Genomic DNA, 23,175 nt, shown 5'->3' with positions numbered 1-23,175 from the left:
ACGATGAGGTAGTGAATTTTTACAAAGCTTTATTTGCTCATTTTGTAAACTTTTTATCATGTGAAGCTGTTCCCCTTGATCATATATATATACATATATATGTATGTGTATATATATATATATGTATATACACATTTATTTTCATTTTCATTGGCATTTGTATTTGTCCTCTATCACCCATATGCACTTAATGGCTGAGACTATGGGGGTGGGGTGAGAAAAAACTACCAGTGGGGACCTTATCACTCTTTTCTTTCCTGTACCACAATACCCTGGACTGTGAAAGAGGTCAGAGATGGGGAAAGAGGCATTCACATCACTTCAGGTTTTAATTCCACAGTATTAGATCCCACAACAGTCATAAATTAAGCCCACAAAAGAAAATCATATAAAATATCTTCTTCTTCAAGTTGCCTCAAGACTATGAGCTCCAGGACTTCGCAAACCTCTGAGTATTTTATACCTTCCAGGCAGACTTTGATCAGCTCTCTACTTCAGCATATATCTGAATCATCGTGGAGGGTTGTTAAAATAAAGGGGCAGATCCAGAGAATTCATATGGTAACTCTGGGTCAAGTTCTGAGAATCTGCCTTTCTAACCAGTTCCCAGGTGATGCTTATGCTGCTGCTCTGGACCATACTTTGGAAACTGATTACCAAACTTCTTCTAAGAATCTGCCAAGATCAATCCTACACTCTTGATCTTCACTCCTGTTTGCTTCATGTCTACCATGAGTTCTCCAGGAGAAAATAGAGTTTATTTGGCTCTGTATTTCTCTCCAAACCTGACCTTTTCCCAAAGCCCTTCCACTGTGCCCTTTGTCCATTAGCAGTACCTCTCCCTGTATCTTCAGCCTGTTAATATGTTCCCTGTATTCTATCCATAAACCAATCCTTAATTCTCCAAGGATGTGACATCCCTACAGTCTTTTAAAGCGGAGAACATTTATTTTTCCCTATCTCACATATCAAGGCATCTGGAAGTGCTATACACATAAATCTCTTTGCTTCTGATTACTTTCCATAGATTGTTATCTCCTTGTTTCTTCCAGATCCCAGTTCTGCTGAAGTACATGCTACCAAGTTGTAAAAGACTCTAACCCTCCTTGTTGTTGTTGTTAACCAATGTACTAGCATTTCCTTTTACTCACTGAATAATTTGCATATAACTACCTTCTCTCCACTACTGCTATCGTGGGGTTTAATTAAGAATCACACTTAAACCTAAATGTACATTAGAATGTGTTGGGGGAATTTTGATAAGTCTATTCTACTCAGATGTCTGGGGTGAGCTGCAGAGCTGTGAGATTCTGAATTAATGAATGTGGGGTGAGTCCTGGGTAATGGTATATTCATATGATTTTCAAGCCCGTCTAGCTCTTTAAGAGTTAGGAGTCACTGTGATACATGATTCATGCAACCCATGAGCTCTCACCACCTTGAGCTCCCCACTTGAGAAAACTAGCAACCCCACTTCTCTGATCACTGCCACCAAAAAATATAGTCTTGAACTTTTCCTTTATGGTCTAAACGTTGATTTCAAATATCCTGTTCCCTGGTACTTTTGCTTGTCATCACATTTCACTTACTCAAGAGCTCCCTCTAAAGAGTGTCTGACCCCATCTACACTGTGATTCCTTCCATCTTACCACTTTCCTACCACTCAAGATCCTCATGTTCTCTCATGTTCCTGAAATTCTTTCTTTACCTCTAATCAGGCTTGATTAAATGATCAGTGATTAGATCATTTACTTCTGTGTGGTATCCATAGTTACCCTCTGTACTCATTTCCTGCGGCTCCCTTTAAGATGCTGGGTGGATAAAAATAACAGAAATATTTTCTTTTGTGACTCTGCAGCATAGAAGTACAAAATTAAGGCCTTGGTATGGCCCTCTGAAGCTCCCTCTGAAGGTTGTAGGGAGGATTCTGTTTGTGTCTCCCACGCTTCTCGGCGTTTCTTGGTCCGATTTCTTTCTTTTGTTTACACAGCTGTCCTCTCTCTGCATGTATATGTTTCAAAATTTACCTCTTCTTGTAAGGACACCAGTCATCAGATTTAGGGCCCATTCCAATCTAGTATGACCTCAGCTTAACTCTATTACATTTGTAAAGACCCTATTTTAAAATAAAGTATGTTCACAGGTACAGAGTTAGAACTTCAACTTGAGTTTTGGGGGACTGCAGTTCACTCCATTATATCTGCCAAAATAACCAATGTATTTTCTGCCTGTCACCTAAGCAGCCATCCAGACTGGAGGAAGATCCCAACCCTGTTGCCAACCTCACTTCAAATATCAATCCCAACACACAGGAGAGTGTTCAGCACCTGCAACAATACTCTCCCAGACCTAGTGAAGTTGCTTTCCCCTTCTTTACAACCTGATCACAAATTCCACTCCTTCCTCAAACTGTCCAAATCCTGCAACATAAAGGGAAGTTGCCTTTGAGAAATTCTTGGAGAAAATAAGTACAGGCTACCTCGTTTTTCTACCACCACACTAGCATGCACCCACCTTATCTATCTTCTTTCTAGTGCTAAAGGAAAATCAGTCTCTGCTGCTATTTAATACTCATCCTTCCATCTCCACCCTGGATCCCACCCCCTTGGGTCTCGTCAGGGTCATTGTCCTTGCAGTGTTGCCCCTATCTGCTGCCTCATCAGTACTCACCTCCCCTGATGCCTTCACTTCATCCCAGAAGCATGAACTCTCTATGTCCACAAACCACCATGGCCTTCAATTCTCTATGCCACCTTCAACTACCTGCCCTCTCTGTGTTCCTGGCAGCCTCTAGAGAGTGGCTACACTTCTCTCCAGCACTTCTGTCTTCTTGCTCTCTATTTTTAAACTTGTTTTACTTTGAAAAATATAATATAAATTAAAGTCACAGGACATTTATGTGTATCTTAGTGAAATGGTGATAATGAATGCTAACATTCATGTACCTCCTACAAGCTTAAGAAATAGAATGCTCTCCAGGCCTTTGGGAACTCCTTACTTATCCTACCACCATTGTACATAACTCCTTTCATCCCAGAGTTACTCTTATTGTTATTTTCTCAATAATTATTTCTTTGTATAATTTTGTATTACATGTATTTATCTCTAAAGAGAGGTAAGAGCAGTTTATATAAATTAAATTATATGGATTAATGAATAGATATATACAAATTGAATTATGTTGTTTAATTCTAGTGACTTGGTTTCAAAACATTAAAATGGCCCGGTGTGGTGGTGAACCACTATGATTCCAACTACACGGGAGGCTGAGAGAAAAGAGGAGCAAATTCTAGGCCAACCCAAGAAATTTAGCAAGACCCTGTCTCAGAATAATAAATAAATAAATAAGTAAGTCTGAGAGTGTAGCTCAGGGGTAGAGTGCCCCTGGGTTCAATCCCAGTACGGGAAAGAGACGGAGAGAGGTAACCAAGTTGATGTGAGTAGCTGTCCTTGATCACTTTGTACTGCTGTATAGTATTCTATTGTGTAAAAATTCTATAAATTATCCATTCTACTGTCAGTGGACACTAGGCCATGTCTAAGTATGTAAGATTGTATATAATTTGACTATCAACATGTGCAAGAGTGTTCTTAGAAGGTGAACTTGCTGGGCCTTGCTATGCGTCCATGTTTGAATTCAGTGTATAAGTGCCATATTTTTCCCCAAAATTTTACATTTACATCAGCATTGTAAAGAAGAGTTTTTATTTGTTCCATTTATTGCTAACATATAATCATATTTCCGCGCTTCCTATCAATCTCGTAAGTATATACAGTATCCTTTTCTGATTTTATGTAAAATTCCATTATTGCTTAGAAGTTCAACATCTTTGGAAATGTTTATAGGTCATTTGCATTTTACTTTTTAAAGCTTGCTTCTGTCTTCTGTTTTTCTGCCAAATGCTTTCCCCATTCTTCTGCCAAATGTTTTTTCTTAGTTTTTCAGTTATCTATTTTTTTTGACAACTTGTTACTTATCTTTGTTATAAACAGCTTTTCCAAGTTTGTGGCTTGTTTTTTAACCTCTCTTTAGGATGCCTAATAATAAAGTACCTCAGTCAATACAATAAATCAACTTTTTAAATTCATGGTTTGAATTTTTCATATCTAGTTTTCCCATTTTTCCCATACTTCAAAAAGTATATAAATATATTTTTCTTTGCTTTTTTAAAAATAACACCATGTTTTGCCTTTACTATTTTAGTCCCCGAACCATCTGGGATTGATATTTTGGAATTGTATGAAGTAGGGAAAAATTACATTTTTTTGTAATGAATTCTAACTACATCAGCAACATTTTAAAATAATCTACCCATTCTCTATCTCAAAGGACTGTTCTTTCTTATGTCAGATTTTTATTCACATGGGATATAATTTAGGACTTTTTTTCCCTCCTGTCTTATTAGAGAATGTGTCTGCATCTACACCAAACCATGTTACCCTTTGAAATAATAATATTAGGAGATATTTGAATAACAAAATCAGGAGCTCTTTGTATTACTAAGACTCAGGACACAGTATTGGTCTCTCAGTTGTCATAATTTACAGTGCTGCTTTTCTGCGTTCATCATTTTACTTTCCTGGTACTGAAATTTATTCCTAGTTTTTTACTTGAAATGCTCACTGCCCCTTCCTACTTCCATGTGTCTAAATTAGCCTTAGATTCTGCTTCTACTAGTACTTATTTCTTTCTTTCTCCCCATACCACACTCTTTCTTTGCCAATCTTGGTGAACATTCTTAAGAGTCTGAACCATGGCATTTTCCAAATTGAAACTGTCACCCAGGACACCAATCCTGGCCTTACACATAGTCTTAATAACAAGGATGTCTTGCCCTACTGCCTCAGTGAGTCCCTCACAATCTAGTTTTCCTGGTACTTAACCATCACTGCAGTGCTTTATCAATACTGTGTTGAATGTATGTGGACAGCAGCATTTGGGATGTGGGACGTCAACATATAAATTATTATACTGACTGATCAATTGAGAAGATGGTTTAGCAGTAATTACCCTGGGATAGTATAGTCGACCATGACTATTCTGAGATTCATGATCATGTTTGGTATGCACATATTCTATTTGATATCAGGTGTGCTGGTTTAGGTCAGTATTCCTTTTCCTCAAAAATTCCTATGCCAGGATACTTACAGTTGAGTCCAGCAATGTAGCATTTTGCTAAAACAAATTGTCTCCAAATATTATTTTAATGTTAAATGATTAAATAAATTCAAAATGACTTAACTTTTCAATTGTGCATACCAGCTTCTCCTCAATGGTCCTGATATGCACTGGTAGTCAGGTGACAGATGTCTGACCCACACATTTAGACACTGAAGCGTGGTTAGAGTGATGAATATAGGCTTAAAAATCAGAGGATGAAAAATGTTGGGTTATGGGGGGTTTGGGGGTATAAATTTAAATCCACAGTTTAAAAATGACTAGACTTTGGCCCTGACCTGGTATTTGATGAAATTTTTGCTCAAAATTCAAATTGACCTCAGGCTGGTTGAACACACATATGGGATACTTGATACAAGCCTCAAAGTCCTCAACATGGAAGAAGTTAACCTTAGCAGTGCCTCCCAAGGACCAGAAAACACTGATCCTTGAAAGGGTCATTGATCAAATAAATAAAGGTGGGGCAATGTGGTCAATCTATTAAATAAACAACATCTGCTATATTCTTTCTTGAAGATTTATCACAATTAGTGTTAAACATCTGAACTACTCTACATTCTAATGGCCTGTTTGTTTGATCCTCTCCCTGCTTGGAAATGACTAATTGCATTATCAACCTCTATGTGACTATACCATGTGTGGGGAGACACATTGAAGCATTGCTTGCTTGTGCCCTGAGAAAGAAAGTTATCTGATTTGGCTTGCAGAAATTGTAAAATCTAGATTTGGCATCCCTCCCTGGTCCAAGGCATTCTGGTTATTCATTCTGGTGTGATTCTGGTTATTCATCAGTATCTGGGAAACAGTTCCACTCCACTAAATTAATCTACCTTCTAGTTTTTTCCTTCAATCCAGTGTTAATGGCAAATCTCCCTTTACATTTTCCATGGATTTGCTCTAACTTTGTCAATATCACCTTTCCTATCAAATTCAATACCATGGAATTGCATTACATAAATAGTTGATTCATGTTAATTCAGCTACATGTCTCACTTTCTCATTTGCTCTCATAACTTAAGATAATGTAAATTTGTACCCCAGATATTCAGGTTATATACACAAAACGATGTGCATCATATTACATGGATGATTTAAAGACTTTTCAAGAGTATGTGTAATAATATGTAATTTTTATCTTGAGCATTGACTTTACAAACAGCCCACTACATATAGCAAAAATGCAAAGCATCTTATGTTGTACAGTTGTAATTTCCAAAACAACAAGAATCCAGTTCTTATTTGGAAAACTAGCTGATCACATAGTTATTAGAAAATTTAAAGGGTTTGTGAGTTATCTCTAATTAATTTTACTTTGAAGGAAAGTGTCCGTGTCAAGTTCATATGTGTCAACCACATAAGGAGTGGATTATTAACTCTCAAAATGTTTCATTTGAGTTTAAATGATTTGGCAACCTGATGTGCTATTTCCTGCAAAACATGCTGATCTTTTCAAAACTTGATTGGATAGTGTGTTTCATAGTTGGCAGATCTTACAGATTTTTTCATTGCAGATGAATATTTTTATCTATATGTCACATTTTCCTACTAAGAAAATGTCAATTTTTAGAGTAATCTTCAGTCTAAAGTTTACCAGTGCTGCAAAATTATCAGTTTGTTTATACAAATTTTCTTGATTGTGCATTTCTACAGACTAAGTACTAGCATACTGAACAATTCATAATATAGAGTTCCAATTAGTTTTACATTCAACTTTAAACTCAAAATTTTTCATGGAAATATAAACGGAATTTTAGATTCATGCTAAACTTCACTTTTAAAGTCCCAGTATCTAAGGGAACAATTCCAACTGTAATGTTCTTTTTTCAAAAAGGAAAAACATTCTCACCTGGCTAATTAACATATATTCCAATAATTCACTGTTATGTCTACCAGTGTTACACTGTGTCAAAGAAGCATAACACTAAGTGAAATATGTAACTGTTTTATGTATTAGTATCCTCAGCACTTATACAACTAACCCAAAGGAAAATATAAATGTATTTTATCATGCATATAACTGACCATGAATTATATATACAAAACTTAAGAAGCTAACCATCTTTTTTCCAAAAATAAAATACTAGCCATTATGCTTAAATAATTCCCATTAATGGCAACCTGTTAGGTATTTTATCAAATTAAGGATTACAAACAAACAAACAAAAAAATCAGCATTTCTCCCTGAGCACATTGTCAAGACTACCATTGATGCAAATGCCATAATATGTTGTAGTTACCAGTCAATATTTCATAATCTGAGGTTACATGTGTTGAAAAAAATATGATAGCAAAAGAACAATTAAAATATTGGGGTCAGGGGCTACATTTCATTAAAGAACTTTTATAGTAGATTAATTATGTTGCCTACTGGTTTGTTCAAATGATTAAGCATTAGAATAATGAAAGAATTATTTAATTAAGAAATTGAAGAGATCACTTAATCTGCAAAGTGTGAAATAAATTACAATTTGAAGAAAGGTTATTATCTGGACAAATTAAACTTTACACAGGAAAGTTCTCCAGATAAAGTGTCAGAAGCATGAATTCACAGAAAAGACAGAAATAAGTAAGCCGATATATTATTGCAACACAGCAAAAAATCATACAGGAAAAATTTGGCAATCCAGCTCAAAAATCAGCATTAGCAATGTCTACAGCAGAACAGTCAAGAGAATAAGCTGCTAGAATATGCTCCACTTAAAAGTTTTATTGAACATACTTGCTTTTACTTGTTTTTCAGCTGCAGCTGTTAATGACAAGAAAGAAGGTCTGTGTTAATCACAAGTCTACTTGTGCTTTTATAAAATAACTTTAAGGTCATTTTCATTGCTTAAAAGACCATATGTATAATCTTAGCAACCAAAAGAAAAAATAAACAGCAAATCTTAGAAAGAATACATAACACTACAATTTCTTTGACATACTCTAAATATATTCATGAACCACAGATTTTTTTGTTGTTGTGTTTTTTTGGGGTTTACTATTCATACATCTTCCAACAGAGAATGATCCTTCATGACTCATTCATTTTGTTTTCCATTTCAAGTTAGCTAAGGATCTGATTGTTTATATATTCAGGAGAATACATTTTCCTCAAATTCTATAAAATGATATGAAAAGAAATAATTTATTTGGCAGATCATCCAATTGTTTAAATTTTTTAAATACAACTAATTACTGCTAAGTGGCTACACTGTAATCACACCCTGAAATGAACAGATGAATTGGAGCAATTTGTTATGGTATTTTGTAGTGTTCAATTTAAGACATAAAAATATTTAGCTATGAAGATTCTTAAAGCTGGTTACACCAATAGTCATTTGGTATGCCCCTACACATTTCTAAGATGTATGCTCTATTTTATCTTTCGCATATGTGCATAAGTGTAAATGTATTATAGAGTACTTGTGGGAATGCACACTTGAACAAATAGGTTGTTCTCTACAGACAAAGCATTCCTTCCCAAAGTTAAATGGCATAGCTGTTAATGTGAGATGGTAAAATGTGCCATTACTTCATCTTGTAAATTATATATTTGAAACTCATTGAGTTTTTAAATTTTAAAAACTTGGATTATTCTATTTGGTGTCCTTCTTTCACCTAATACACTGTTATCAAGTACCCTCTGTGTGCTTGGAATCACAATAAGCCTTCTGAGGATAAAGATATAAATATCATCTCTATTCTCTAATTAAGAACTGTTGAAAATGGAAAAAGTAAGAGGGAGCATAATTTTGATGGTATACTAAATGCTATTGTAAAGATAAGGAAACAATGCTATGGAACTCTTTGGAGAGATACCTGTGTAGATTGGGGGAATCAAAGTAGGTTTAACAAACTGGAAAAAAGAAGACCTTTAAAACCTGTGGTTTGCTGTGGTTGTGACTGGGGCAGTCTCACAGTGCAGCAGCTATATTTGCTTGGTTATGTACATAATACTGAGCAAATACTATATCCATTTAAAATATAATAAAACTGGAGTAATGACTATGTGACATTATATGAGGGGAAGACTGCCTGCAACATGTGCACACAAACACAAACACACACCAGCCCATACACCCTCCCCACAACAACAACAACAACAAAAAAAAAAACCACAGGTTCTTTGGGTGGCATTTGGTCAGTCAAAATCAACATCAGATGTTTTCGTTCAAAATGACTTACTGAGAAGTTTAAAATGCTAGAGATCTTTAAGAAAATGATTTGGTATGCATACTAACTGCACTTTCAGTATTTGTTGATTGGGTTGGTATGTCTAGTTGTTTGATTCTCGGTTTAGCGTGCAAATATATTGAGAGTAAATCTACCTCTCCTTTCAAGACAAATCCCCAAAGTGCTCAAGAAATACTACTAAGTAACATTATGAATAGAAGGAGAAAATTTCCTGGAATTGAATATTTCATATTTGAAAAGCAAAGAGATACTGGAGGAATTCACAGGAAGTGTTTTGCTCATGTTTTATTTTGTTCTTTGCATTTTTAACACTAAACCAAAACACTGTGCTTCTCAAACATTGCACATGTAAGTCCACTGCAGGTATTATAAATTGCAGTTTTTGATTCAGCAGGGCTGGGTGGGGTTGAAGAGTCTGCATTTCTACCCTCAGCATCAGATGCTGTTGGTTCACAGCCCTCACACTGAGTAACTGGGGTGGAGTATATTATTGGGCTTTCATTTTGCAAAAATGCCTTGATGTTAAGTTTTTGTCAAGAATTTGAAAGAAAAGCTGAGATTCCCTGACCTTTACTGCCTTATCCTTTACACATGGTCCTTGTCAGGTAGACAGAGTCCAAAGTCACAAACTAACTCACCTGAAGTTTCCTTCTTTGGTGACTTTGCTGTATCAAGCATAAAAGAAAAAAAAATCATCATTTATACTTCATCATTATATGTCATCATTCATTTGCAATTGAATAATATGAAATTAAGAAAATAGAATGCTTTAAATAATTACCTGGTTCTACATGTTTTTCTTTCTTTTCCTGTTCTGAAACATAATTTATTATTATTATCATCATCATCATTTCAATTTATTAATCACAGCTTAATTGTTTAACATAAACAATGCTGATGCTGGATTACAACAATTAATAAATACCATTAAGAGACTACAATTGCATATTGTAATCTTTCCTTCCATTTCCCTTGGGAATTCTCTCACAGAGTAGTATCAAATAATTCTGGATATTACAGGAGTTCAAAATTTCATGAAGAATAAACCAGAAAAATAAACAGTCCTAAAAGGTGGAAAACCTTAAATTTGTTATCATTTTAGATCAACATGAAATAAATTTGGAATGAAAAATAAACACAAAGGATAGCTATTATTGCTGCTTTAAAATAATTCTCAGAATAAAATTAAGATGGAAAGATTTCATATTGACTGCCTTTTTCTAATATATTCTTATATTAAGGAGATATTAATTTAGCTAAGAAAAATGTTTTGCTGGGACAGATTTGAGGACACTAGAATAAACTAAGAAGCAAAAGGAGGAAGCAAAAACTAGTTGCCTGATTTGAGGGACCTAATACAAATGCTCCTCAAGGAGTTCTCTTAGCTAACTTTTTTTTTTTTTTTTTTTTTTTTAAGAACCTACTTTTGTCAGTATTGTTTGACACAAAGCATTATTCTAGACTCAAGAGGAATGAAGAACATGAAGAGACAGTCTACAGAATGGGAAAAGATCTTTGCCACCTGCTCTTCAGATAGGACATCAATAACCAGAATATACAAAGAACTCAAAAAAAAAACCTTAATACCAAAACAAACAAATAACCTAAGTAATAAGTGGACAAAAGAACTAAACAGACATTTCTCAAATGATGAAATACAAACAGTCGACAAAATTTTTTTTGAAGTTCAACATCTCTAACAATCAGGGAAATGCAAATCAAAACTACACTGAGATTTCATTTCACTCCAGTCAGAATGGCAATTATCAAGAACATAAATAATAACAAACATTGGCAAAAATATGGGAAAGAAGTTAGACATGTTGGTGGGACTGCAAATTAATGTGACCACTCTAGAAAGCAGTGTGGAGATTGCTCAAAAACTAGGAATACCCAGTTTTCTCACTCCTCAGCATAAACCCAAAAAAATGTAAAACCAGCATGCTACATTGGTGTACCCACATCAATGTTTATAGCAGCACAATTCACAAAAGCCAAGCTATGGAACCACTAGGTGCTTTTCAACAGATAAATGAAAAAAGAAAATGTGGTCCTCATATACAATAGAGTATTACTCAGCCATAAAGAAAAATGCAATTATGGCATTTGTGGGTAAATGGATGGAACTGGACACTATCATGCTAAGTGAAATAAGCCAGTCCCCAAAAGTCAAAGGTCAATGTTTTCTTGATATAAACTAGATATTTCTATGATAGAAACTAATCCAAATGGTGGGGTCCAGGAGGGATGCAGAGAAAGAGAGAGAAAAAAGGAGTGGGAGTTTCCTCAAAACAGAAAAGATCAATAGAATAAACAAAGGGGATTGAGGGGGAGGAAGCAGGGAGGGGAAAAGGGAAGAGCAGTAGAACAAAATGGAGCCAACTTTCACATGTGCGTACATGAATATGGCACAGTGAATCCCAACATCAAGGGTATCCACAGGATACGAATTTTAAAAAGAAAACTATAAATAAACTGCAGAAAGATCAGTAGAGCAGTGGGACTGGAGCAGGAGGAGGGAGGCAGGTGGGGAAAGTCTGAACTAGAACAAATGATATTTCATACTTGTGTGATTTTTGTCAAAATGAATGCTAATGTTTGATGTAAATAAAAGAATCAATAAAAAATTAATATAAAAAAAGAAGAAGAAAGGAAGACAACACACCACAAGAGGACAATAGGCCTTTTCACAGAATCAGCATTTTGGAAGGACTAGCAACCTAGAAATCTGTAGGGCAGCAATGCAGTGGAGAAGACCCCATAATGTTGGGTCCTGAGTGGGGGCAGCACAACAGAACATCCTAAACAGATTCCTGGTATTATGACATGTCCTTCCTTCATTCCTGTTCCATTCCTTTTCTATAACAAGTTAACTTAATAATAAACTGTTTAAGTCCTCAAAAGAAAAGAGGAAGCTGACATTTACAACATAAAGAGTACTAATTTTACATGAAATGCAAGCACTCGTTTTATGGGAAATGCTATCATCCACATTCCTATTCTTATTTCTTTTTACTAGATAAGTTTTGTCAAGTCAATTTTAAAAAAGATTTTCAAGAAATATATTAGACAGACACAATCTGATAGTTAAAGGAAAAGTTTGGAGAAATTTCTTAAAGTTTCATTTAGTGAAATAAAATTAGAAATCTGGAAGATGTTCATACTGAAAGAATTCTATGAACTGTATTTAGAAAACACTCAGGGTCACAGAACCCTCCATGGTAATTATACAATCCCTCAACCTTCAGTTCCATTCCTCAGGCTTATCATTGTGCAGGGTAACGAGCACCTTGTACACTCTAAGACCACGCACAGGCAGCAGAACAAACAAAACAGCAGGCCTTAGCGAGGGTTGCAGGCCAAGTGGAAGGAGCATAGCCGAATGAGCAAAATCCAACATAACCAAAGCGTTACCAAATATCTGGCAAATTGAATGCATTGTTTAACTGCTAGATTAAACATCCATTATAATATATTTCTAAGACATTTTTAAAGTGATGAAAACAACCAAACAAAAAGTACTGGAAGCAGGACATCAAATCAAACACCAGCTACACATGAGATTTCAAAGTTAAAAAATAAAAAAACCACTAGCATGTTAGAAAATCATCCTGAATCATATACTGTGCTAATTTGGGATGATATGTAATAAAACACTCAGGATATCAGTATATAGGCTATTGTAGTATGTAATTATGAATAAATGTGAATATTCAATAATAATTGAAATAATTATTAATAAGATAATAAATATAATTTTATTTATATTTTAGTGAACATAAATAATTTTATCATTAAATTCTACAGGGACCGCCAAATCACACTCACAACTGATCATCTGAGTTATTTCTTTTTATTTTGGAAAAAGTATATATATCAGGAATTTATAAAATATATAGGAAGGATCCACATATACTTCATCTGGTTTCCTTAACCATGAGTATCTTTAAACTTAAAATAGGTTTGAACTTAAAGAACATGACTTAGAAAACAACCTCTTAATTCACAGTAACAAGAAAAGGGGAAGCAGAATATAAGTCTAATCAAATGCAGCAATTTTGAAGACAAAAAATCCAAATCAAATTCAAAGGCACAATAATAGCAGCAGTAAAAGCAAATCTAGATGACAAATCAGAGCAAACAAGTTAACTTGGAAAGAATTAACAGCTGTTTCAAAGAAAACAATTTCTTCTGCCAATGACTTCCCAAGTCACATCTATGAAACATCTCAAAGAGAGAATGAGTTAGGCTGTAAATGAAGGTCTAAGAAGTCATGTTTATTTATTAATACATCAATGTGCTGAAGATTGCCAAGGAGCTGCAGTGTGTCTGCAGGAATGTTTAGATCATATAAACTGCAATAAAGTGAGGACCTTAAGGGTTTTATATATATATATATATATTAAAAATATATATATATATATAATTTAATAGCATTTTTCAAAATCTCCAGTTATCCTCCATTTTCTGCTGGTGCAATGGTTTATGGAGTAGATTCTGTATCCCTGCACTAGAACTCATCAGCAGCTGTGCACACTCATAAATCTGGTGCTGAACAAACACATACTTCTCTATAGATAAATTGCTCCCTCTGGCTGGGTTGTAGCATAATTTCATGATTCTTTCTACAGGACATTTTAGAGCCTCTTATAATACAGAATGTCTCAGAGTCCTAACTTTTGTAAGGGCTAAAACATAGATAAGCATTTTAAAAAATTGGTATATATTTTAAAGCGGATGTTTCTATCCTTGGGATCTTAAGAACTCTATATTCCTGGAACGGTTCTAATTTTTAATAACTAATTGAGTATGGTTACATTCTTTTAAAATTTTGATTTTTTAAACATATCCTATTTTCTTCAGAGGAAATACATGCTTGCAAAAGAAAAAATCCTCAAGGCGCTTAGGCTATACTGAATAGTTACCAAATTTAATAGTGTGTCAAAGTACATTGAACTATGCCTAAGATATGGATGCCAAGGAATGTTATTACACAGAGTTCATAGTGCCTATAGGGAGAAAATCATATCAAGACAAAATGTCATATATTGTGTAAACATATCAAATATTTATGGATTACAAGAAGAAAGATAATAGGGACAAGGTTATAAACTAACCGGGAAAAACAACTTCTGTTCAGTGTTTTCTAAGAACTGACAACTAACAATTGTAAGGACTAAATTTACACACACTTTAAGATAATTTGGATTAATGTATCATGGTTATATTTTTGTTACAACACTGTTGATAGTGTTACTAGGTGTTTGCATGAGTTGCATAACCGGCTGTAAGAAAGCTGGCTATGTTCTCCAGGTCACTCTGACACTGCAGGCCATGTATTCTTCATTTTGACAAAAAAAAAAAAAAAGAAGCCAGAAAAAAACAGAAAAGTTCACATGCATAAAACATAGAAAAAAAATAGATTCAAGATTGCAACTTTAAATACACCAGCAGGTCAATTATAGCAGTAGAAAGAAAAAGCACACACCACACGTAAATAGATTTTGCATGCATTCCTTACTTTTTCCCTTGGACTCTTCTGTTGAAAGAAATATAAACAGAAAACCATTGTTCTTAAAAGCTTTAAAGATAAAATTTACTACCATGACATTGCTTAGACTATAGATTTTCCACACTCCCTCCCTATTTTTTCCCCTTTGAATTTCACAATGAGTGTTGCTCTGAGGTACTGCCAATTACCATAAGTAGTGCCATAATTTGATTGAAAAACCTTATTTGATGATGAATTATAATGTTTAACCATTTTAATTTATTTACACCTGACAGTCTTTTTAAATAAACACATTTGAACAAATAAAAAAATTGTGCAAATAAATACTTTGTAACAGTAAAAAAATGTCAAAAAGTCCAAAAGATGCAGGTGTGTATTTGCCAAATGAGTTATGATTTCATTCGATTCCTAATCCATGCTGGTGTGTTAAAAAATTAACTGAATATATTACTTTCTAATGAAATAAGTGCTTGATACATTACATTGTTCAATCTTGTAAAGCAAAATTTGAAAACAATAACTGTGAAAAGTAAATATATTCAGGATTTAATTGTTTAATATTACCAAATAGTTCTTTTGGCAGTGTTGTTAATAAGGATTTGACTTTCTTATCTCCCTCTTCTCTCTCTCTCTCTCTCTCTCTCTCTCTCTCTCTTCCTCTTCCCCTTCTCTATTCCATTAGTTTTTTTTTTTTTTTTCCTTCAGTATTGATCCTTTAAGGAAAAATGCTACTTTCAGGTTCATAAATAGAAGACAGGAAAAGAAAAGTATATATACTAACCTTCTGTAGGCTTTTTTGTTTCTTGGACTCTGAAATAAAAAGATAAGTTATTGGTAAAACAGAAAATAGAAATCAACAAGTTGAGTAGCTCACAACAAAATTTACACAAACAGTAAATCATTTTCACTAAAATGAATTGACTTATGAACTGTTTCTAAAATATGAAGCTTAATGAAAAACCATGTTGTTTTCAAAAGAATGAGCATTGGAGTGAGGTAGGGAGGTGAGAATATTTTTGAAATAAAAATGACAAAGAAAATACCTACCTATAATTTGAATAGAAAATCAACTGGATATTTATGCATATGCATATGTATGTGTGTATGTATATCTATGTATATATATATAGATATCTATATATTTATCTTATATATATGTATATAGTTTGTAGTTTCTTCTTCGTTTAAGTCTAAGGAAGTCCCGGTAAACTGCATTGTACACTCAGGATAATCAATACACTTCCAACACAGATATATAATTAGTCTCATTTTAATGGAAAAGAAATAGGTTAGTATTGTATGTGTACTACTTAAGAACACATTATATTTAGATCTGCTATATAGGAATGTGTATTCTGTGGTCAACAGACATCTATTTTCCTTTTTAGATGGGGGCATATTCAGCCTAGATCAGAAAATTATCGTTTATACTATTTAGAGCATAAAATCTATGATGCTATCACTTGAAATGAAACAAGAGGATGTTTGTATCTCATTTATTTGGGAATTAAAACCCCTTAGTGTATTTTATTTATTTATTTTTTTTTGCTGAGAACATTTCTATTTCATCATTTCTTGTATGCAACTTAATATTGAAATTCTCTATTACTGAAATTAGATCAATGATAATGAAAAAAGATTGGTACATGCTAAAGAAGAACAGATTCTTTTCTGGCTGACAGTTTATCTGTCTTAGAACCTGCAACAGTGGACGCTTGCTCATTCCCAAGTTAAGGAACGTGTGTGCCTTGTGGTGATATGGTGGTATCTGTGATTCACTTCCCTAACAAAGTTAAGGACCTGACATGTTTGAAGATGACAGTACACTTCTGTTTATTCACAAAAAGCAGTTAGATGGTCAGTAAAGTTGTTCTATGGAAAAAAATAAAGATAACCAGTTCTAGAAACACAGTGGAGAATGTGACAATCCATTTTAATAGCTTTACAAAAAGAACCAAGGTGTTAAAAAGTTAGTATTGATTTTTGATGTGGTAATTCCATTTCTAGGAACCTAAAGAGAAAAATGCAAAATTATAAATCTAGTTACAGGAATACACTTTTTTCATGACATTAATTTATACCTCTAAATAAAGGGGATATTAAACTGTAAACTATGAGTAGCAGGGGAACTGTGGAAGGATTCGTGTTGTACCCATACATTTAAAATTCTGTCATTATATGTCTGAAATCTTCTGACTCAATCCACAAGAATCAGGGTTTGAAGAGGGAGTCTTCAGCTACCTCGGTTTCCTGGAAGACCCCAGCTCTGTGACATCATCCCAAATGTCACAGTCATTTAGACCTGCTATGAAGTCCAAATACTTATTGCAAGACTCTAATGGATCTAGCCCTTCCCATCTCTCCAGCTCATCACCTTCCCAACCACTCCAGGAGCTGCTGAACCCTGACCTTCTTATTCTCTTGTCTGGAGTGTTCTTTTCATAGACACTTTCATTGCTTATTCCCCTACTTTAATCAGATGTAGACAAAGAATACTTCACATCATAGTGGAGATATTTGGCCACACTATCTGAAAGTGTGTTCCATCTGCCCTCCAACTCCTTCTGTCCTTTTACATTATTCTATTTATTCATAGCACACACTTCTTACCTTACAGAATGTTGCATATTTACTTTATTTTGTTTAATTTTTCTCCCTCTCCCCACTGTCCATTATGGTAAGCTCCCAGAGGTCAAGGAGCATGATTATTTTGTTTTATCAATCTGTTTCAGCACCCAGCAAAACCTGGCTGTATCACTACCCAATAATGTCACATTTGCTAAATGACCCACTAAATGTGTGGTTTTAAAGTGATATTTGTATAATGGATTTGATCTGAATGAAGCATCTCATGGAAATTAAAATCCACTAAAGAGTTAACCAAATTTAAAAAAAAAAAACTGCCATTAAAATGATGATTTTGCAAATTATGTCACACACTGGGGAAATACTAATTAAAATAACTACATTCTGCTGTGGAGTAGAAGTGGAAAAACTCTATAATATATTTATCTATAGAAGGATTTTATACTCAATCTGATTTTCCTCCTTAATGAGAATCAGTAATATATTGTATTCAGTATTAATTGTACCAAAATAAAAGAACAAAATTTAATGTGAGTCCAGAGTCAGGTGAATAGTAGTACAAATTAAGATGAAATAAAACATTTCATAAATAGAAATGTGAAAAATAGTAATCTTCGGTAACAAGATCTAACCGATAGGTCTTTTAAAAGTTCAATATATTGGCTTTATGAATGGAAAGTCACAGTGAAAATGTCATCATAAACATAGTCTTTTGGATTGCAGTCAACAGTTCAAAGGATTTAACATAAGAAAAGAATCTGAGCAGCTGAAAAATCGAGTACTTAGGATTTGAAGATCACATACTGACCCTGAAAGGCTAACTGTTAATATCCATGCTATTAAACTTCATTATGCCCTTTCAACATTTGTTGCTGAAATAGCTTAAGTAATATAAGGTTTACTTAATTAATATACTTTCCTATAGACCATCTGCCCAATAACCTGAGCAACAGCCTTGTATTAGGAACACTGAGGCCCCCAGCACACGTTTGAAACACATGATGTGGTTGGCAGTCTGTTCAGGTCCAGCACTCACTCATCTTTGGCAACACATCAGATATGGTCCGTTATGTTCATAGTGATTCCAGAGGAAAATGAAAATACCAATTTATCTAGGGGAAAAATGAACCCTCAGGTAGTCCACTAATGCCGGGAATGGATCCTTTGTGGATCCTGTTGAATCTTTCTTCTTACAATACCCACACATGTTGCTTTTTTTTTCAATGCATCCCTCTTCAGATCTCAATTTGAATCCCTAAGACTTGGGATAATGCTCATATGCATTCACCTCTACTTTTACTAGTTGCAGTAAACAATAAATATCATCTGATTTGTTCTTAGTAGAGTTCTGTCTTCTAGAAGATAGAGCAGACTTCTTAGCATTCCAGCCCCTAGGAATTAATCGATTAAACTGAGATTAAATGAATGAGATTCGCCTAGATCTGCTTATCCCACCCAAGTACCAGCTCATGATATACACACAAGACAAAACAGTCAGTATTGGCCATGTGTTTCCCATAACCTAAAAAGCAACTCATAGTAGTGATGATGATGATGTCGTCATCCCTTGTCTGAGATGTGACAAAATGGATCATTCATATTTTATATTCTTGTGACTGTTAGTTTATATTGAGTCCTAGATATTACTGATTCATTCACAGAATATATATTGTTGAACAATATGAAAACTAAGAAACTGTATTAGTCCCTGTAAAGGATAAAAGTGAATTGGGCATAGACGCTTAGACAAAAGGCTGAAGTCAGCTGGAGTAAAAGGAAAAGAAGTTTAGAAGTAACATGAAGTACCAAGTGATAAGAATAAGCTCCATGGTGTATTATACAAGACAGAAAGTATTTTTAAAACTGAGAGGATCAGAGTTGTTAATGAACATAGGAGTTATCTTGAACTCCAAAAATGTTGCTTATTCATAGAAGGAAAAGAAAAGTGCAAACTCTGTTAGGATAACAGCAAGAACAAAGGCAGGACAGCACATTTTATATGTAAAATGGAGAGCAGCTTTGTGTAATTGAGTATACAAAGGAAGCATGCAGGTGAGAATGAAAGCAACATTTCCACACCAGGTAAAGGTTCAAATTGCAACTAATGAAGTTGAGCAGGGATGCCTTGTGATGGTATGGAACATAGGAGTATGGAAGGCTTGTGAAGAGCTGCAAAGTGGCAATTTCCCATGTACCTCCAAATTCCTCTTGGGATGCTATGAAGGAGGGCTTCTCAGCACCTCCTGAATCTCCTGCCTAGACCCCCTTGGAATAGAGTTGTCAACCATAGAATCATGGCCATAGCCTGGAACTGCCTCCTCAGTAAGGAAGTGATCCTAATTTGTGTTGCAATTGCAACCTGGTCCCATTTGCTTTTGTTTCAACACCCTTTTTGGAGTGTGGAACAAGGACCATAAAGAGCTGGCACTTTTAGCTTCTCTTAATTTGCTGTCCATGAACGCATTATGTTACCCTCAATCTCAAAAGGGCTCCTTGCATCTTTACTACTGGATTTATTCAGGCCTTGGCCTTGAACTTGCCTTGACATATACTTGACAAGAGGTTAGGAAAAGCAAGTTAGAAACAGAATATGGAAATTTTAACTGCAGGTTAAGGCCTGTAGATTATTTTCTGTGGTCATGGTGGAGTCACTCAATATTTTAAAATAGTTAAGAATATAAAAAATATAATGAATATACTTGAATATTTGGGAAACAATATTATAGATAAGATAATTATTTCTATCAAGGAGTCTCAAACATTTTTAATTAGGACTCCTTTAAACTGTTAGTACTTATTAAAGATCCAAAGAGCTATTTAATGCATTATTAACATTGTAATTTTTAAAAAAATAGATCTAAGGAAAAATTTTAATTTTATTATTCTTTATTCATTTATTAAAAATTATAAATCTTCTACATGTTAAAATAAACAACATATTATATAACAAAATATATTTCCAATACATAAAATGGTGAAATAATTTACTTCTGGACTCTCGTTAATGTCTGACTTAATTAGAAGGCAGTTGGATTTGCATATCTGCTTGGGATTTAGTTTGTTTTAATATTAAACACCATTATTTCACTGGAAAACCTCTAGTGCATACTCATGTGAGAATGAAGGAGAAAAAAGCAAATAGTTATTTCATATTTATTAAAAATAGTTTTGAAATTGAAGAATCATCATAAGGTCTTCAGGGACCCCCTGAAGTCATTAACCACTTTTTAAAAAATATCTTGCTTTGGAAATCATTGTGCTGGCTAAAATGAGCATATAGTAAGACTAACTGAAGTCACAAATAGGAATATGGGATAGCAACTGGAAGACATGAACCTGTTTCATAATGAAAATCAGTTTTTCTGATATTTAAGGAAGGATTAAACCAAAGAGATTCAGTCTAACTGAAATTATAGTGGACTAAATTTGAGGGGCAAAGGAAAAATTGTGGTTAAAGCTGACACCAGAATTGATCTTGGTGTCTACAAGGAGAACATTTCATAATTGGTCTTGGACATGTGATCATTTGAATCGTCTTCACTGGCAAAGTTCTGTCCAAGTTCTTCCAAATATGGCATATTGATTATACAGAATTTCTTTAAAAAGTGAAAAGAGGTATATGATCCAAGAAAAATAGAAGGAAATGTGATAGAGGCATAACAATAGGGGAAAAATCAAACACCAAGTTCAAAAACTGTGAAATTGTAGTTTGTTAATACTTTGGTTTGAATGCCAATGAATGAAAAAAATAAACATTCATATTACACCTTTACTTAAATCAAATGAACTTGTTTCTTTATTCTCAGAGTGAATACTAGAAGAATAACTAGCACTTCTAACCAAACTGTGCAGGAACTCACAACCTCTTTATCTTATAAAATCCCTGTCTGTTCATCAACGTATTGATGATATAAATAATATCATTTGCCAAAGTACTTTGGAAGATTTGCTATCTTTTAAATGTACAGGGGAAACTGTACTGATTTCAATCTCTTGATGGGATTGAAAGTGTCCTAGCTGCCTTTGTTATAATACTTCAGCTTTGCTCTTTCTGACAAATAACCAATTAAAATATTTTCTATTTCTCATGGATGTTAATTTTTAAGCTTCCTTGTGTAACAGAAGTAGAATGTGACTCAAACCATTATGATTGGGTAAAATTCTGATGATATTAAATATAAAATATAATTCCTTATTTCTATGTTATTTCAGATCATATGAACACCAATTAGAATGTATTTGTCATTTTCAAAGTTAGAAGTTATCTTATATCCACATTCAATTTTTATTAATAAAATGGTCTTAAATTCATAAACAGTGGTAGAAAGACTATCCAAGTTTTGTCAGAGTGTGCCTTAGAAATATCCCTCTAAACAGTCAGCAATGGTCAGGTCAGTCTTAATGTTTTGATGCTGAAATCAAGTTTATATAGCTTTCTGCCCGCCTACAGGCACTGACCATCTTTTTCTTAAATTTTTTGCTTTGGAAAACTTGTAATTGCAAATTCGTTCTCTGTCCTTTTGAGATATAAATCTGCTACAACCCAGAAATGTCTTTTAACAAGAACCAGAGAGCCATCTCCTTGGAATATAATTATAGAAAAGATAGCATCCCTATTTCTCAGTCTTTTGGGAGGGTAGGGGCCTAACTTTGATAGATACCAGTTAGAAGGCACATATGGCCTAATCGCACTGACCACCCCCACCTCATTATCATCCAGTACTTTGTTGCTGGCTCACCCCAGCACATAAAAACTCAGGCTTTTAGCTTCAGTGGAGTTGAGTTCAATTTCCTTCCTCTGCTAATAGACTTGACCCCTATTGCAATAGTCTTGGATAAAGTCTTTCTTGCCCATTTAATTCCACCCAGTGCAATTTTTCCTTTGACAACAAGATATATTTTACTCCATGTCATGCCTTCCAAAAAAAGTGAATTTATTTGCAGTGGATGACTATAACTTATTTGCAGCTTAATAGAGCAAAGTAACATCAGTTGCTTATGTGCCTCAGAGATGTAGGAGTTAATATAGGAGATCAGGTCCATATTTTACAAATTTCTAAAAATTGATAAAACTGCCAACAGAGTAGGAGTTTTGGGATTTGCAGAGGCTGTTTTAATCTTGCAAAAGACTACACTAAAATTACATTTAAAGAAATAGTTTGTTTTGTGCGAGGTAAGATAGAAAAAGAATTCATGCAAAATGTATGCAAATAATGGATCCAGTTATCTAAAGGGAATACAGTCAGGAGAGTAGCAAAAACCACACTCTGAATATCAGTAAATTGTTCTTACAAAAGGCAAAGTGGGATTTATATAAAACATACCTTCTTTCTTTTCATCTTTTTTAGCTGCTGCTGAAATAATGGAAAGAAAATAGCATTTAAACATATTAAATGATCATTCCTTAGAACATTTCTCAGACTAAAAGTATCTACCCCATGTATTCACAAATTCAGAGGTCATCTTTGCACTAATTAATCCATCAACTCTGGTGTAAGACTATATCCTAAGTATTATTTCATATGAAGATTTAAAACTCAGAAATAAGCATATAGCAAGAGTAATAAAAATGAATTTAATTACACTGACAGAAACCCAATTTATAAGTACATGTTTACTATAAGTTAATTTTAGATTTTGTATTACTAATATGAGAAACCATAATTACTCCTAGAAGTTCATAAAACATAGACTATGACTGAGTCAAACAAGTGGAGATGAT

The 23,175-nt window shown here is 34.0% G+C and overlaps 1 protein-coding gene across 1 annotated transcript in view; it reads right to left on the bottom strand.

Annotated features, from left to right (window-relative positions):
* TRDN (triadin) overlaps nucleotides 1-23,175 on the bottom strand; it is a 441,243-nt gene that overhangs the window by 196,531 nt on the left and 221,537 nt on the right. The window contains 6 exon segments of the mRNA XM_079147356.1: nucleotides 7,899-7,925; nucleotides 9,994-10,020; nucleotides 10,137-10,169; nucleotides 14,877-14,928; nucleotides 15,649-15,677; nucleotides 22,778-22,807. Coding sequence (XP_079003482.1) covers nucleotides 7,899-7,925; nucleotides 9,994-10,020; nucleotides 10,137-10,169; nucleotides 14,877-14,928; nucleotides 15,649-15,677; nucleotides 22,778-22,807 — 198 coding nt within the window.

Source organism: Sciurus vulgaris (assembly GCF_902686455.1).
Source record: "Sciurus vulgaris genome assembly, chromosome: 7".
Lineage (NCBI taxonomy): Eukaryota > Metazoa > Chordata > Mammalia > Rodentia > Sciuridae > Sciurus > Sciurus vulgaris.
This window is presented reverse-complemented; position numbering and strand designations above follow the sequence as displayed.